This window comes from Lygodium microphyllum, chromosome 15, assembly GCF_053477565.2.
Source record: "Lygodium microphyllum isolate KBCC chromosome 15, Lygodium_microphyllum_v1.1.10, whole genome shotgun sequence".
NCBI lineage: Eukaryota > Viridiplantae > Streptophyta > Polypodiopsida > Schizaeales > Lygodiaceae > Lygodium > Lygodium microphyllum.
In genome coordinates this window covers 56,058,330-56,073,123 of record NC_141149.1, presented here as the reverse complement: position 1 = coordinate 56,073,123, position 14,794 = coordinate 56,058,330, and the positions used below count along the sequence as shown (strand labels likewise).

General features: G+C 42.5%; 1 protein-coding gene across 1 annotated transcript in view; it reads right to left on the bottom strand.

Moving 5' to 3' along the window:
- The window catches only part of LOC148024557 (protein SEMI-ROLLED LEAF 2-like), a 139,620-nt gene extending 128,558 nt beyond the window's left edge, over positions 1-11,062 (bottom strand). The window contains exons 1-2 of the mRNA XM_087694188.1: positions 10,685-11,062; positions 10,447-10,591 (exon numbers count right to left, since the gene is read on the bottom strand). Coding sequence (XP_087550314.1) covers positions 10,447-10,581 — 135 coding nt within the window. The 5' untranslated portion in view covers positions 10,582-10,591; positions 10,685-11,062. The remainder of the gene's footprint in view (positions 1-10,446; positions 10,592-10,684) is intronic.
- Positions 11,063-14,794: the final 3,732 nt, after the last annotated feature.

Genomic DNA, 14,794 nt, shown 5'->3' with positions numbered 1-14,794 from the left:
CTATGCACAAACCTAGTACTACATGTTGGCAAGTAATCAAATGTGTCTTTCATTACCTTAAAGGTACTCAAACATTGGACCTTCTTAATCCTGAAGGCACTTCTCTTTTGCTTGCATGTATTTACAGAAAATGATTGGGCTGGTTGTTTTGACATATGAGCATCCACTAGTGTTGTTTCATACTTGGTGATTCACGTATTTCTTGGCTAACCAAGAAGCAATCTACAATGGCCACATCTAGTTGTGAGGCTGAATACACAGCAGTCAGAGTGTCATGGTAGTTGCGAGGAATCTAGTTTTTCATGCTTATACTAAGCACATTGAAGTGCATTATCATTATGTCAAATAGAGGCTCCATGCAGGGGAGATTGACGTGGTTTATGTCCCTACACAAGACAACTTGGTAAATGTGTTTACAAAAGCTCTCTTTAAAGAGAAGTTTGAAACCTTTTGCAAGGCTCTAGACTTAATAGCATTTGGGGATTAATCTACCTATTTCATGTATATGTTCACATCATTCACTCAAGGGGGGTTTGTTACACTTATCATGTTCCTCCGAAGTTCTTGTGTGAATACTCCCTTATCCACGAGCATTTTTTACCTTCTAGCTAGAAAAGGTTTTTTCCCTGTGTGAACACCCATCCGTGGATGTGGTACTTAGTGCCTTAGGGATTGTACTTTCAATATCATTCTCACAAACTCGATGTGACATTCCAGCACTCCTCTCTTGTTGTTCACTTATTCACTATGAGTGTTAAAAGTGTGCGGCGTACGCATAGTATTGAATCTTAACCTAACATCAACTTTGATGTTTTGAGGCTATATAGAGTTAAACTCGGCTACTGATGTTGATCACGAGCGATCAACTATAAGCTATTATTTCCTACTAGGTACAAGTGCTATCTCTTGGAGTAGCAAGAAGCAGCTGCCTATTGCCCATTCTTCAATAGAGGTTGAGTACCAAGCAGCATCTTCTACCACTTGTGAGACCATATGGCTTTAGAGATTGTTAGATAAGATTGGTTGTTCACAACCTCGTGCTACCACCCTTCTATGTGACAATGAGAGTTATATAGCCTTGATATGCAATTCATTATTTCATGTGATCATGAAGCACATAGAGATCCAATATCACTTTATCTGTGAGAAGATCTTCGACAAGACCATTGATAAGGAGCATTGTAAGATAGGGGATAATTTGGCAAATCTCTTTACTAAGGCACTTCCTCAAGCCGTTCTTTGTCAGCACTCTAGATCCCTAAGCCTCATGCCGAATTCAAGATCTGAGAAGGGTGTTAGCCTTCTTGGCCACCTCCAAGATAGAGCAAGCACATTGGGCAACAATGTGGACACTAAGGCCAATCAAGCAACCAAGCGATGGTCAATAGGGTCAAGAGGCAAGGCAAACACCTATACAGGCAGTGAGCAGGGTCAACAAGAAATGGGCAACGGGCAAGACTAGTCGGCCTACCACATGGCAGCTGACAAGTTTATTATTGAACAACTTATATTATTTTATTCTTTTCCCCAACCTATTTAGGCCTCGCAATTCTTGGTCTTCAATATACTGTCTATGCAAGTTAAGAGATCCCAATTGAATGATACACACATAGGCTATAGCCCATTGTACATACTCTGCCTTTTGTATTCAACATTCAATATATTGTAGTCTTCAACATTCTATTGTCTCTTTCTCTCTTCTCTCCGTGTTTAAGGTTTTCTTTCCATCCAATCATACACTTCCATATCACAGCACTTTGATGAGAGCATCTATTCAAAGAGTTCATACTTTCAAGTAGATCTTCACAATGAGCTAGTAGAAAGAACATTATTCTAGCTTTTTTTGTTCTTGTTTTTGGTTTTTGAGCTACACCATGTATACTCTTACCTCAAATTTAGAAACAATTGAGTATGACGATTGAGACCTCTAAGCAATATGCCTTGAAGACCTATGGATGTACGGGTTTTATCCATCTAGGTAGGTATAAGGGTGACACAAACCTATAGGGACCAAATTTGAAGTGTAGCAACTCAAGGGAGGGACAAACCCAAGCAAATACAATGGGCATGACATGTATGTCTCATGCCTGCAAAATAGCTCGATGCCTAGACAAGTAAGATAATGATGGCATGGAATATCATCACTTACAAACAAATTCATGCAAGGCATCAAAACCACTTGTTCAAAGCTTATGTGATTTTGATGGTTCTTACAATTTTAAGTGGGTCTCAATTATCCAACATCTATTTGCTTTTTGCATGTACGAGTCCTCATGATAGTGGCTTTCTCAAATGTAGGGTCAAGTAGGTTCTTTATCGATTTCCAAGAAGCATCCAACACACCAAGAACAAGTGAGTCTAATAAGCCCTTTGTCAATCCTATTTTGCAAATCTACACACTCAGAACTCTTGATCAGTTGGTGACGTGTTCTACTACTGTCTACACCCTGCACAAAGGACATCTTAGTTCATGGACAGTGCATCCAGCCTTGACCCCAACTGAAGCACTTCCTTGGCAGCTATTGCCCATCATCTGAAAGGTGAGAAGGATCGAAAGCTTTCTTGGAAGAGCTATGGCAGGAGAGCAAGAGCAAAAAAGAGAGAGATAAAATGGAAACTCTAACAATCACAATGTGTGACCGGGCCTTCCTTTATTCAAATTGTCACTAAAAGAATAAAGAATAAAGTGAGGGTGACAGGCACCTGCCACCTACAGTGTGTAGTGGCGGGTACTGTCAGTGTAGTAATACGCGGGCGGCTAGGCAGAGGCGCCTTTACCCCCAACAACCTCCCACTTAAAGGTGAATTTGCCCTAGTGAGGAGGAGTGAAAAGAAAAAGAAAAAGGCAATACAATGTACACATATACAACAAGATGAGGAAAAACGTCATCTCATCCAATGCCCATCAATCTCCTGAGGAAGGCAAAGCGCTCAGTAGTGAGGCTTTTCATGAGAAAATCTGCAGGATTTTCATCAGTGGAGATCTTGACAAGGTTAACAGACTTGTTCTCCACGACCCCACGTATGAAGTGATACCTCATCTCAATGTGTTTCATTTTTGCATGGAAGACTGGATTCTTCACTAGCTAAATAGCACTCATAGAATCCGAATGTAGCGTAGGTATAGCATCAATCCCAAGGTCATAAACCAAACGGCCCAACCATATGGCCTCCTTGCAAGCCTCAGTGGTTGGCTGCAACATACTCGGCCTCAGTGGTAGATAGAACCGTACACTTCTGAACCCTTGACATCCAAGAGACAGCACCTCCAGCATAGCTGAATACATAGCCAAAAGTGGACTTCCTACTATCTGCATGTCCTAAATAATCGGAGTCTGTGTACCCCACAACTTCTGTATCCTGGCTGCCATAGTAATACACATATTTGCTGTGCCCTTTAGGTATCTCACGATACCCTTCACGGCATCCCAACGCTTCTTACCAGGTGTAGCCATATAGCATGCCACAACACCAACTGCAAAGGCAATATCTGGACGAGTAGCTATCATGGCATACATTAAACTACCCACAGCTGATGAATAAGGGATCTTGGCCATCTCGGCCCTCTACTCATCTGTCTATGGACGATCGGCCTGCGAGACCTTCACATTGGAAGGTAATGAACAGCCAATAGGCTTTACGTCCTGCATGCGAAAATGCTCAAGGACTTTATGAATGTACTCCCTCTGTGAGAGGTAGAGTAGTCCCTGATGCCTATAGCACTTAATGCGCATACCAAGAATGTGAGAGGCCTATTCCAAATCCGTGATCTCAAAGCTCTTCTTCAACTGAGATTTAAGAGCATCAAGCTCATCATGAGCTTTCCCTGCTATCAACATATCATCCACATAAACTACTAAAATAAGCAATGAGCCATCACGAGCTTTCTTCGGTAAAGACACGGATCCATAGCACTCCTACTATAGCCCTATGACTGCATAAAGGCATCAAACTTATGATACTACTCCCTAGGTACTGCTTCAAGCCATAAAGACTTTTCTTCAACTTACACACTAGGTACTCCCTACCAGGTTCTGTAAAGCCTTTAGCCTGCTCCATGTAAATCTCATCATGCAAATCCCCATGCAAGAATGTAGTCTTGACATCCATCTAATACATATCCAAGTTAAGCTATGCGACCAAGGCCAAAACCAAGCGTAGGGTGGTCATCTTAACCACAGGAGAAAAGACTTCATCAAAGTCAACTCCATGCTCCTGCTTAAAACCCTTAGCAACAAGTCTTGCCTTATAAGCCAGCTTAGGATGCCCAGGGATACTTTTCAACTTGTACACCCATTTGCATGGCAAGCCTTCTTGTCATTAAGCAATGAAACCAAATCCCAAGTCATATTTTTATACAGGGAGTCCATCTCAGACTGCATAGCCATTTCCCAGGAGTGATTGTCACCCCTGCGCATAGCCTCATCATAGGTGAGAGGCTCTCCTACATCTGTAACCAAGACATAATGCATCAAGGACTCCAATCTATCAAGCGGACGTCTATCTCTAGTAGACCGTCTCACTATAGACTCTGCTGCCTGTCCAACGCCATGGCCAGGTGTACCAACTGCTGCTGCAGGCTGTCTCACTAGTTGTGTAGGAGCACGTGGCTCCTGGAATATAACCATGCGTATCTCTACCACTTTCTCAGGCTGCTTATGCATCTTATCTTCATGAAAGACTACATCATGGCTGCGGATGACTTTCCGCGCCTACGGATCCCATAGACAGTAACCCATATCTCCTGTATCATTTTGCCATGTACCCAAGGACAAGTGTAGTAAGCTGGGTTCTAAGAGTGTCAAATGCATTCTCATTGGCTATGGAGATACAGGAGATATGGGTTACTGTCTATGGGATCCGTAGGCGCGGAAAGTCATCCGCAGCCATGATGTAGTCTTTCATGAAGATAAGATGCATAAGCAGCCTGAGAAAGTGGTAGAGATACGCATGGTTATATTCCAGGAGCCACGTGCTCCTACACAACTAGTGAGACAGCCTGCAGCAGCAGTTGGTACACCTGGCCATGGCGTTGGACAGGCAGCAGAGTCTATAGTGAGACGGTCTACTGGAAGGTGATCTATTTATGATATACACAGCTGTACAAATTGCCTCATCCCAAAAGCTCTATGCTAGGCTTGCATGGCTAAGCGTACTGCGTACATGCTCCTCGATGGTTCTATTCATCCGCTCAGTCAAACCATTCTGGGGTGTTATATAGGGGGCGGTCAATTGACGCTTAATACCCCTCTCGTCACATAGCTGCTCAATAGCACGTGACATATTCTTCCCCATTGTCAATCCTAGGGCATTTCAGCCTATGCCCAGTCTGGTTCTCAACCAATGCAAGCCATCTCTGAAACACACCCAAGACATCTAATTTAAGCTTAATGGGATAAGCCCAAACTTTACGCAAAAAATCGTCGATAAACGTCACGAAATACTTTGCACCACCACAGACTGATAGGGCATGGGCCCATAGACATCCGAATGTACTAATGCCAAGGGCTCACTCATGCATGTCCTATCAGACTTCTTATGCATATTCCTAATATGTCTGCCTTAAAGACAATGCTCCCATGAATCAAAACATGTATAGTCAAAGGGCGGTAAGTACTGCAAACCAAAAAGCATTTTCATTCCCTTCAAGGACATATGGCCCAAAAGGGCATGCCAAAGAGATACATATGGAATGGAGCCCACTGACCAAACATAATCAACAGAGAATCCATCAACTACAAGAGGATAGAGGCTACCAGCCTTGGCACCTCTAGCAAGCACAAGTCTGCCATGGGTGATCTTCTAGGCAAAATCCCCAAAAGATACATGAAACCCAACATCATCAACCTGCCCTGCAGACATAAGATTGCGTGTAAGCGCAGGTACATGACGTACATCCTGTAACAGAAAAGTACTGCCAATAGAGACCTACAGCCATACATTCCCAATACCAACAATAGCAAGTGACCTATCATCACCCAAGCGAACTGAGCTAGAGACAGTGCGGTAGGAGTGGAATCACTCACGGCAAGGTGTAACATGAAATAAAGCACCGAAATCCAAAAGCCAACACTGCGCATACATGGAGTAAACCTCGGTCAATGGCATAGCATCACAAAAACTAACTACAAGTATACACTCCCCATCGGAGTCATCAGTCTGCATGACATTTATCTCCTCTATTTTTACATTGGATTTCGAAGGTACCATGCTGTGATCAGAGGACTTTTCCTATACTTTGTATTTCCCCTTATCTTTGCACTTCTCATTGCGCAACTCATGACATTGTGGGCGTATATGACCCTTCTTGCCGCAATGATGACATGTCACATTAGCATTTCTCCCATGAGACTTGCTGCGTGACTTAAACCTAGACTTCCGCGAGTCTCTGCCACGTCCATATCCACTGTCATTCTTACCATCGCTGCCTCTAACAATGAAAGCATACAACACACGAGAGGCATCCAAGTTCTTACAGTTGATCTCTTCTTGCAAAGGAGCACGCTCTACATCAGGCAAGTTTAAAATAGTAGCAGGAGCACATAAGGCAGTGCGGAATATATCCCATGACTCACTCAGAGTCCCAAGCAAAAACAATGGAGTAACCTCATTATTGAAGGTAATGCCCTGCGAAGTCAAGTTCTTGAGAATAGCATGGAATTGGCTCAAATGAGCCGACATCGTCATATTCTCCTTCATGCACAAGTCCATAAGTTGCTTCAACAAATACATCTGACTTGCTGGACTTTTCTTGTCATAGAGATTCTTGATTTTATCCCAAAGCTGCCAAGCAGCATTTCCTCAACCACATTGTAATGCACATGTACAGTGAGAGACAAGATGAGGGTGGACTTACATAACTCATCAAGCTCATCCCATTCGTCATCAGTCAGTTTCAGGCTGCTCGCCATGCATCATTAGTGGCTTTATCTGCGATTTCTGCACCAATACCTACCAAACTTGGCTCTTCCAATAGGCATAATTCATACCATCAAGCTTAGTGATGTTGAATATAGCATTGTCAGTGGAAGAAGATGCCATATTGCAAGCTGGAACAATGTAGACAGTTCAAAACTGCTTGCTGTAAATTGCAGAAAATGACCAAAAAAAACCAAGACAAAATGGCGAGAAACAAGTATTTAATAATGCTTCCCACTAAGTACCATCAAAAGTACATGAAACCAAGATGATTCAGTATGAAAAATATATCACAGTCCAGAGATATATGCTTGCTGTAATTTATGACAGCAGTGTATAATGAGAGCTGACAATAGACAAAACCCAATATTCAAAGTCAATCACTAATTGTCGATGCAAAACCAACATCAAGCAAGTATCAACAAGCATGTAACAGTCAAACTGACATGAGCCAACACCCAAGCATGTCAAAAAAAATCCGTCAGTAAAGTCAGTACACCCCCAAATCAACAGGACAAAATGTATATACCACTACCAAGACCAGACACAAGTCGGTGTCTGCTCAGTGAATACAAAGTCGAATCAGCCCAAGTACATCTGCACGGATCAAGGTATATCAAACATACATCATCCACGAGGAGATCCCAATCTCAAGTATCCAAAAGCTTCATATGCATAACCCGCACTGTTGCTCAATGTCTAATAAGCATACAAAGACGCTCCCACTGGCACAAAAGCTATAAGTGTCATGCAAATAAGCTCAAACAAAGCATGTAAAAGCACCAGTGACGAAGTACCCAAGATCATACATCAATAAGATATCCAGAGCATATGAGTGGTCAAGTATCCAATGATAGCATCCAATATCATGAAGACAATCCCAATCAATCTCTATGACGAGCCAAAGCAAGACCAAAATAAGCTCCAGAATATCCAAAGTCAAGCCCAAACGAAGTTTCAGTAGCATTCAAGTCCAAACAATGTTACTAGCATGTGTAGGTAACATAAGCATCAAGCATGTACCAACAGGTCATACATAGACCATAGGTATAACCTCTGTTACAAAGTATGCCAATGTAGACCAATGTCAAGTAAATGCCAACCAATACGGAGCTCAAACAAGACTCAAAATACATTCTGGAACTATCCAAAGCATTCACTAACCTTCATTTGCATCCCAATAGTCATATGAAACACCCAGGAAGCACCTGTGACCAATAGGCAGAGCATAAAGTAACTAAATGAGATTCAGCCCCGGAGTGTACAGCAGTGATTTATTGTGTAAAACTGAGTATTTCAGGCCATTAAATCAGCTTCAAATGATGGCCAATCAATAGACATACATTCCCCAAACATTTAGGGACCACTCGGTACCAACAGGACATAATCGGTCATCAAATGACCATGTAACATAAGTATAAAATGTAATGACAGGGGGCTGCCCTGTTTTGGGCTGCTTGTGGACTGTGTAAAATAGTCAATGGCTGAGCAAATTCAGCCCCAAAAGCATCCCACATCATAGACAAACATTCCCCTAGTATTCGGGAAGCATTCGAGACCAATCGGGCATCAAATGTCAATACCAAAGTGATCCAGACATAAAATGCTTATGTAGCACTGCTGTGGGTTGCTTAAAAACTGTGTATAACAATCCCAAACCTGAAGTAAATCACATCAATGCTCAATGCCAAGGCTTGGGATCAAATGCCAAGCATAAACCAAGTGTATAGTGCCCAAATGAGGCTGCCAATGAGTGCCAAGGGAGGGCTGAAGCAAAAAACGAATTTTTTTGCAGCCCCTTCCTGTTGTACCTTGCAAACTGAAATAAACACTCAAAAGAATGCTTTAATACCTTTGAAGGAATGCTCTGAGGGTTCCCAAATGGGCCGGATAGGTGCTCGGGAAGCCGAGAAGTGACAAGAGCTCGAGAGAGTTGGCTATGGCTACCGGGAAGGAGACCCAACGAGTGTAGGTAATCAATAGGAAGCTAAAGGAGTCACGGACTAAGCTCGAATGCTCAAGCAACCACGCTATGATACCAGTTGAAAGGTGAGAAGGATCGAAGCTTGCTTGGAAGAGCTATGGCGGGAGAGCAAGAGCAAGAAAGAGAGAGACACAAAATGGAAACTCTAACAATCACAATGTGTGACCGGGCCTTTCTTTATTCAAACAGTCACTAAAAGAATAAAAAATAAACTGACGGTGACGGGCGCCCGCCACTTGCAATGTGCAGTGGCGAGTACTGTCAGTGTAATAATACACGGGCGGCTAAGCAGAGGCACCTTTACCCCATCCAGCACTGTCACTTACCAGAATCAGCCAACAGGAGGCTACATTTGCAGCTTCCTGCTGCCACCCAGCATCTACAGCACATCCTAGATCAGTCACCCTGCTGCCACTACTGCCTTTGCAGCCTGATCTGCATTTTTTCAACTGCTTCCCTGTATTTCATCTCTTGTGCAGGCCACCCTCCTGCCACAAGTCACGACCATTCATCAGCCTATTCTAGAAAAATTCCCCACTCTGATCTGCATTTACTGTGATCATACTCACAGGCTGCCTGCTGCAATTCAGGATCCATTCAGAATACCACACACTCTCCAGTTCAACTCTGCCCCAGTCCACTCTGAGACAGAGAGGTTCAAGGTTATAGTAATCACTTTGCATAGTCTGTTTTCAGCATTTATTCTCTTTCATTCTGAGTCACTCTAGTTCTAATGTTCATCATTGTGTTTTGTTGTCCACTTTGCATTTTTCTTCTTTGCTTGAGGATTTCTTTACAATAGGGGCTTTACTTACAAGCCAGAGTTCACAGTATACTGAGGAGCCAAAATGCTCGTGATGATTGCAAGTGTTTGGAGTAATGTAAGTTCACATTGTAAATGAAGTAAATTTGAGTGCTAACAATTCATTCAAGTCTACAGCAATGAAACATGAATGAATATATACACATACTAGGAAGACAAAGAGAGAGAGTTTGGATCTTCAACATCACAATGGTGCATCTACTTTTTTGAGCCTCCACTAGAGGATACTCAAGTATAATAAATGTGTTTGGATATGGGCATGGGAGCTAATGTTTATCCATTCACCGCCTTCCAAAGAGCATAGGCAGCATCTTGGCATAGTGGCCCTTCAAGAGATAAGGAAGCACCAAAAGTCCTCCACCCTCCGTATCCAAAATGCAAGCTTCTAAAAGGGAGGTGCAAGAGGTGATGTACGTTATCCAGGAGAGTACCCTTGGACAGTCTTATTTCTTTCACACCCGTTTTAAGTCTTTCATCTAAAAAACACTAGGCCACTCAATGGACCTCCTCAAAGGTATTTTCTTTTCTCTAACTCTCAACAAGTTAGCAAAAGCGAGTGTTGCAATGCTAGCCTCTCTCTCAAAAATGTGAATATCGACTTACACGATTTCAGCATGCATGTTAAATGACATAGCTTACCGTCCTTCTTTCAACAAGTTACATTTGCATAGAGCGACAGTTCAAATTACCAAGAGTCAAATTACATCTATGGTGATCATACTTGATTTTTCGGAAAAATGTCAGCAATGAGCTTCTTATAGCGCTTGACAGGCTGACGTGATCTTGATCTCAAAGCTGGACAGCACACGCAGAAGCTTCCACAGACGGGCAGCACTCTTCTGGACATAAACCCCATGGCAGCAAACCTGGAAAAGGAATCAGTTTTTTTTCAAATGAATTCAGAAGCAGATGATCAAAGTAACCAAAAAGGAACTAGGAGTCATCGTGATCACCGTCACCTTTCAACGGGAGAATGCTGTCAATGTGGCAATCCATTCACTCAGGAGCTCTCCTTGGACACGGATGAGTGGAAACTCATCGTGTGTGTGTGTGTGTGTGTGTGTGTGTGTGTGTGTGTGTGTGTGTGTGAAGATCGGCTATGTCAACGTGGCCACCTCTTCTTGGACTGTGAATTTGAGGGACTCGATCCTCCTTATACCTGCGTTTTGATGAATGAGGAAGAAGGAAGGTGGAAGACTGGTGAAGCGTCTCCCACCCATCTTCTTCCTCTTCTGATCGGCCCCGTGACCGGCCCCTTCTCTCTTTCTCTCTCTCTCTCTCTCTCTCTCTCTCTCTCTCTCTAGCTTTCCGATGTTAATATGACGTAAAATAACGTCGATCAAACAAGGGTGTACTTCAAGGTGCCTTGCTTGGTTAATATAAAACCTGCTGAATCTTCATCTTTTCTTTAGTACTACTAGTGTTCCCTATTCGCGCGCAAGAAACATTAGACCGCTTCACCAGGTTCTCACTATCATTTAGGTGAGCCGGGGCAAGGAGGCGATTCCCAAGCTTTCATGGCATTGAAAGAGTGATCCTTTGGCCAAACCTCCCAAAAATTTAAGTCTGATCAATGGCACATGTTGCCACTTTGAACATTACAAAACTCCGCTCTAGATCTTTAAAAGAAATATCTTTGATAGAAAGTCGTGAAACATGCCACCTCCATCGTAGGATCTTTAACAAAAAGTCATGAGACATGTCACTTCCATGGTCATTCTTCTTCTTTTTTAAAGTACCTTGCACTACATTGCATGCCTTCATTCCAAGTAGAGCTCATTTGCATTGCCCTCACCATTAACTTCTCCTCCTTCATACCCATCAAAACATATAAAAGCTGCTTGCATTGCAATTTCACTTCATCATTTATCAAATACTCATGTTTCTCTTTCTTTGAGAACAAGCTTCATGGATGAAACACGATAACTATTGGATGAAAAGATGGAGTGATTGATGATGATGGATAGGACTATTGAGCTTGGTAGGCCAACTTGGATGGCCAAGAAGTGGTCGTGTGAGGCTACATACACAAAAGTGGGAGAAGATGGTGGAGCAGCAAACAAACCTACCTCCAAAAATTTGTTTCCTTGGCAAGTCATGAAACTACGTTTGGCAATGTGTGTTGATTCCTCAAGCGCCTTCAAGTAATGGTCAAATAACCGAGCAAGGTCACTTTGAACAGGAAAATTGCAAGTGGATCGATTATTTAATTCTACTGGGATTTTAAACCGCGAGTGAGCTGTACGACCACCTGGCAAAAGCAAGGCAGCAATGCCACATGATGCTGTTGCCAACGCTATGCGACCACCACTGCGCACCTTCGCAAGTAAACATTTGTATAGGAAAGTCTTCCTAGACCCACCAAGACCATCCAAAAAGAATACATCCCTAGTATTTGTATCAACAGTATCCATGACTGCACCAAAGGCAATTCTTTGTCCTTCATTCAACATTCCCTCCATGGATTCAGAAACCCTATGTTGTTCTGATATGTTGCATGCATATTCATCTTGCAAAAGAGGGTTAGCATGCAGTTGTGATTTTGGTTGATGAGGTTTAGGCAACCCATCAAAATCACAAAGTCTTCGTCCAACATGACGTAAAAGGTCTTGCAGATGCAACAAAGCCATGTTAGATGCCTCATGATGCACAACACCAAGAGAGACGTGCACGTGCTGTAGCTGCAATCTATACATGATATCCTCTACCATTGGCACCAAAAATCTTTCCCATAGATGGCCAGGCCGAGCTGGCTCACAAAAGACCAAAATTGTAGTCCTAGCATCTAGACATATGCGGTTACACACAAACCATTTAGTAAGAGTAGTTTTTTGGAAGTCTTCATTCAGCACAACATCTGGTATACTATCTATATCCTGAAACACCACATAGTTCTCACCAGGTAAGTGTGCCTGCAAACATTGTATATCGGGCTTTTCATCGTGCAATGCATAATCATAGATCCGCCAACATGCCTCAAAGGCAGAAACATATCGTGCATCCAAATAACTTTGTATCACGTCCACCTTGTGAGCATCGCCACCATTCCGAACTGAATCAACCCCAACAGAAAATTTGACTGTTGCACGATCGTGCCCCTTGTACACATACTTATACAAATACTTCACGGCCACAATTGTCGAGCACACCTCCACATTTATGTGTGCATTGTATTTTTTACTCAAGAATGGATTATATGGAACAATCCATCGATTATCAATAACATTACCATTTATGATCACTGAGTTTCCATCATCTTGTCTTCAATAAATGGGATAGCCAAAACTATTAACCGTTGTCATGCCCACTAATTTTCGCGGGTAATCTTTAGTACATCTACCCTTGTCCATACAGGGACTCTTGGGGTTCAATCCTCCACAAGGGCCATGAATGTTGCACTTTGAAATTGTCTTAAATAAGGCTGGAAACTTAACTCTATTGGGTAACTCAGCACAAACCAGTCTATCGTAGTGACATGCTTCAGAAGGTTTGAAAGATATCTCTAAAATTAGCAAAGTATGAGAATGTGGTAGCCCCCTCTTTTGGAATTCAATCACAGTAACATAGCCTACAACCTTTCCAAAGATATCCTTCCACAATAATGTATACATTAAATCAGCATGCTTTTTATGAAACACGCGAGCAGTCAAATCCAGATGGTCATAAGCACTTTGCCCAGGCAATAAAGCATTAGTTATCTCCAACCACTTTGGATTGCATGTCATTGTTATAAAAAGGTCAAGTTTTCCCTTACATCGCACTATAGCCATGGCATCCTGATATAATTGATACATGTGCCCTGGTCCACCTGTGAATGATGACGGTAAAACTATCCTCTTGCCAATAGAGGCACCAACAATCGGCATTGTCCCATTATTGTTTGCCCCCACTATGTCTGCCAAGCCTTTGTAGGCCTTTGATCGTAACACTGATTGATTCTGGCGACACCAAGTTAACCTGCACTGCTCTATACTACAATAAGCATCAACAATAAATTGCTATAATAGTCGACCAGCGTGCAATATGCACACCTCAGTATCTTCGCGTACTTGAAGACGAAATGCATAAAACTGCATTTGGGTAACACGATTTTTATTGGACAATTCATATATGTTAACAGGAACACTAACATTATTGTAGGGAACCTTTACATACCAACCATCATCCCCCATATGAAAAAGGAGGATATATAGCATTGGCATATATGCCCTATGCAAGTTTGAAATAGCAACACATCAACCACCTCGAGTGTAAACATGAATATCCTGACGATCAAGAGTACCCTCGTCACCCTGCCCTGGCATGATAGCTGCAACCTCAGTTGCTGCAGGAGCAGAGCATTGTTTACTAGTTCTTTGAATACCAAAAATACTCATTCTTAGTTCCTGCGCGTGATTATTTTGCAATTGCAAACCCACTAACCTAAAGGCACGTGCATATATGTTGTGTCAATGCATCATACATTGAAGCTCCCCTAGCAAGTTTGGTAATAAATCATGCATAACCCCTAGCCTATTAAGCAACTCATGCTCGGTATCATAAAAACATAGAGTTGTGCAAATCTTGGCCTTTCTTGATGATGCACATCAGGAAGCAAAGCACCTATACGATGATAAACAAAGCCATGCACTCTAAAGGTGTAACCATTCCCGATAACAGGTAGCTCGTCAACATTAGCTCCGAGTGATATAGCGCAGTTGTATGCTCGTATGTTGTTTTTAAATATCCTACTCTGAGGGTGCATACCATGCAACAAATCATGCAATGGCTGTGGTGGATGTTGCAATGGTGGCAACATTACTTTTCCATTTCGACAACAGTGTCTTCCAAACAAAATCGACCCTTGAACCCGAGTCTCACATCTCCACAACTTAATTGAACACCTTTCACACATCACAGAAAGACTCCCCATGGAATGCACATCCAGCTCTTGAAATAGTAGTATTGACATTGCTGGGTGAACATCTGTTGCAGGCAAAGCATTTAAAATGGAGCACAATCCACCATTTTGGGGATCAAAAACAGCAATATTATGAACATGTGACTCAGTAGCCACGAAATTTTCCACA